General features: G+C 43.8%; 1 protein-coding gene and 1 pseudogene across 1 annotated transcript in view; one reads left to right on the top strand and one right to left on the bottom strand.

The window, feature by feature from the left end:
* Snrnp200 (small nuclear ribonucleoprotein U5 subunit 200) overlaps positions 1-1,061 on the bottom strand; it is a 32,158-nt gene extending 31,097 nt beyond the window's left edge. The window contains exons 1-2 of the mRNA XM_031373257.1: positions 777-1,061; positions 180-343 (exon numbers count right to left, since the gene is read on the bottom strand). Of these exons, the coding sequence (XP_031229117.1) occupies positions 180-343; positions 777-821 (209 nt within the window). The 5' untranslated portion in view covers positions 822-1,061. The remainder of the gene's footprint in view (positions 1-179; positions 344-776) is intronic.
* A 793-nt stretch (positions 1,062-1,854) lies between these two features.
* Positions 1,855-1,968, top strand: LOC116092599 (annotated as a pseudogene).
* The last annotated feature ends 146 nt before the right edge of the window (positions 1,969-2,114 follow it).

The raw sequence follows: 2,114 nt of genomic DNA, 5'->3' as shown, positions 1-2,114 counted from the left end.
ATTTTGTTCCACTTCATTACATCTAAATCCAAAGAAGCTTTAAACCTTGAAGGGGTTTTTGCTATGTTTGAACACACCACTAATCTTCCATACAAAGTTGAGCAAAACTACTCCTCTAATGCTAAAGAGGGCTTTACATTAGATGGAAAAAAAAAAAAAAACATCCCCTTAGTACTTACTTGGCCCGTCTTTCTTCCTGCATCTGTGGTTTGGTCCGTTGAGCCTTATCTCCCATTCGGGTTCCCTCCAACTTCCCAACCAGGGACAGAACCTCTCCCGTAGGTTCATCCCGGCGGGTCCGGTCAATGAGAGAGCGGTCAGCTTGGAGCACAAGATTTGAGTTCTGAAAAGATCATACTTTATCAAAACTTTGATATATGCAGTTTTGAATCCTGTTATTACAGTGACACCAGAAGATGGAAAAACACTGGGATAAAAGAATAATGCTCTTAAGAAGAAGTAATATAGCATTACACTACGCACGAGCACTATTACTGTCTGGTAAGGTGAACGACCAGCGTTCCTAACAGCACCCACAATAGCTCACATTTGGGTAAAAATGTTGGGCAGATTGGGGGTAAAGAGAAGAAGGAGCGAGTTTAGCGCTGAGGGGACTAGGAACAAACCCAACTCCTAAGTTCTCCCGCGCCTCAAACTCCACTGGGCTATTCCTTCGCGTTTTAATCTATCCTTCACCAGCTCTGACTATCCCCCTCAGTGTTCGTGGCTATCCACGACTTCCCTTGCCAGCTACCGTCCTCCGAGGCCACACGCACCGCTTTGTACTCGTACTGCAAACTGCGGGCAGTCACATCCGCCATGGCTGCCGATGCTCCAGGAACTCAGGGTTCCACTCTTCCTCACGGTAAGAACCGGGAATTCAGGGTTCCACTCTCCCTCACGGTGCGAACCGCTTCGGCAAACCGCTCTGGCTCAACAGGTACAACGCAGGACAAACGTAAGGGACAGAGAAAAGGAACGGACCTCCTTCCGCTTCCCGGACGCCCGCTAAACAGGAGACTATCCGGTTACTAGGCACGGCCTCTGGGCGGAGTTTGCAGACGGTAGTACATCCGGGTCAAGGATTCCATTGACCGATGAGACACACGCGCGTGCAAACTGTGGTTCCAGACATCTATACGTGCTACAGAGCCAAGGCCCCATAAGAGAATGATGTTTAAAGTCCCTTTCTTATTTTTTTTAACATTTATTTATTTATTTATTTATTTATTTATTATATGTAAGTACACTGTAGCTGACACACCAGAAGAGGGCATCAGATCTCTTTATGGATGGTTGTGAGCCACCATGTGGTTGTTGGGATTTGAACTCAGGGCCTTCAGAAGAACAGTCCGTGCTCTTAACCGCTGAGCCATCTCTCCAGCCCCTAAAGTCCCTTTCTGTAAATACTTTTGGTTTCTCATACCAGCCGTCCTGTGAGGCAGGCAGACATGCAGACAAACGGAAACTAAGGAGCTCCATTTCTGGATAAAGAAGCTGAAGGTTCAAGCAAGTTAGCATGTGTCTAGTAACTGGATTTCTCTTCTGTACTGAGAAATTGGGGAAACGCTCCCTGTTCTATTCAACTCACCCCAAACCCATTTCCACAAGACTCTCCCGTGTCAGCTGACTGACTATAGAGGAAGAAATATTTGTGCCCAATCTTTTGTCACAGCCTATGTCAGGATTTTAGGTGTGTGGACTATAGCATATATATAATTTTGTCCTCCTCAATGTGGCACGAATGTTTCACTAAAGAAATATGTGAAAAATAAGTCATACATATGGAAATACTATTCAGTTTTATTAAACAGCAGTGGTACCTTTTATGTAAAGGTAGTACTTAGTCTTTTAATAATTCTCATATATTAAATGGATTTTTGGAAGTAGGAGTTGGAATAGGAGCTTGCTCCATCCACTCCACGCATTGACCTGGTATTGTAATACCTCCAGGAATGTGCACCCCTCCAGGGACTCAAAATAATAATAATAATAACAATAATAATAATAATTCTCTACGCAACACTGAAAGCAAAACAGCAAGTTCCGCTTTCTCTTTATATTTAATAAGCACGAGTGAACCTTAAGTCTGTATCTTTTTTTTTTTTTTTTTT

This window comes from Mastomys coucha, unplaced genomic scaffold (genome assembly GCF_008632895.1).
Source record: "Mastomys coucha isolate ucsf_1 unplaced genomic scaffold, UCSF_Mcou_1 pScaffold15, whole genome shotgun sequence".
NCBI lineage: Eukaryota > Metazoa > Chordata > Mammalia > Rodentia > Muridae > Mastomys > Mastomys coucha.
The sequence above is the reverse complement of the archived record's forward strand: the minus strand, read 5'-3'. Positions and strand labels throughout refer to the sequence as shown.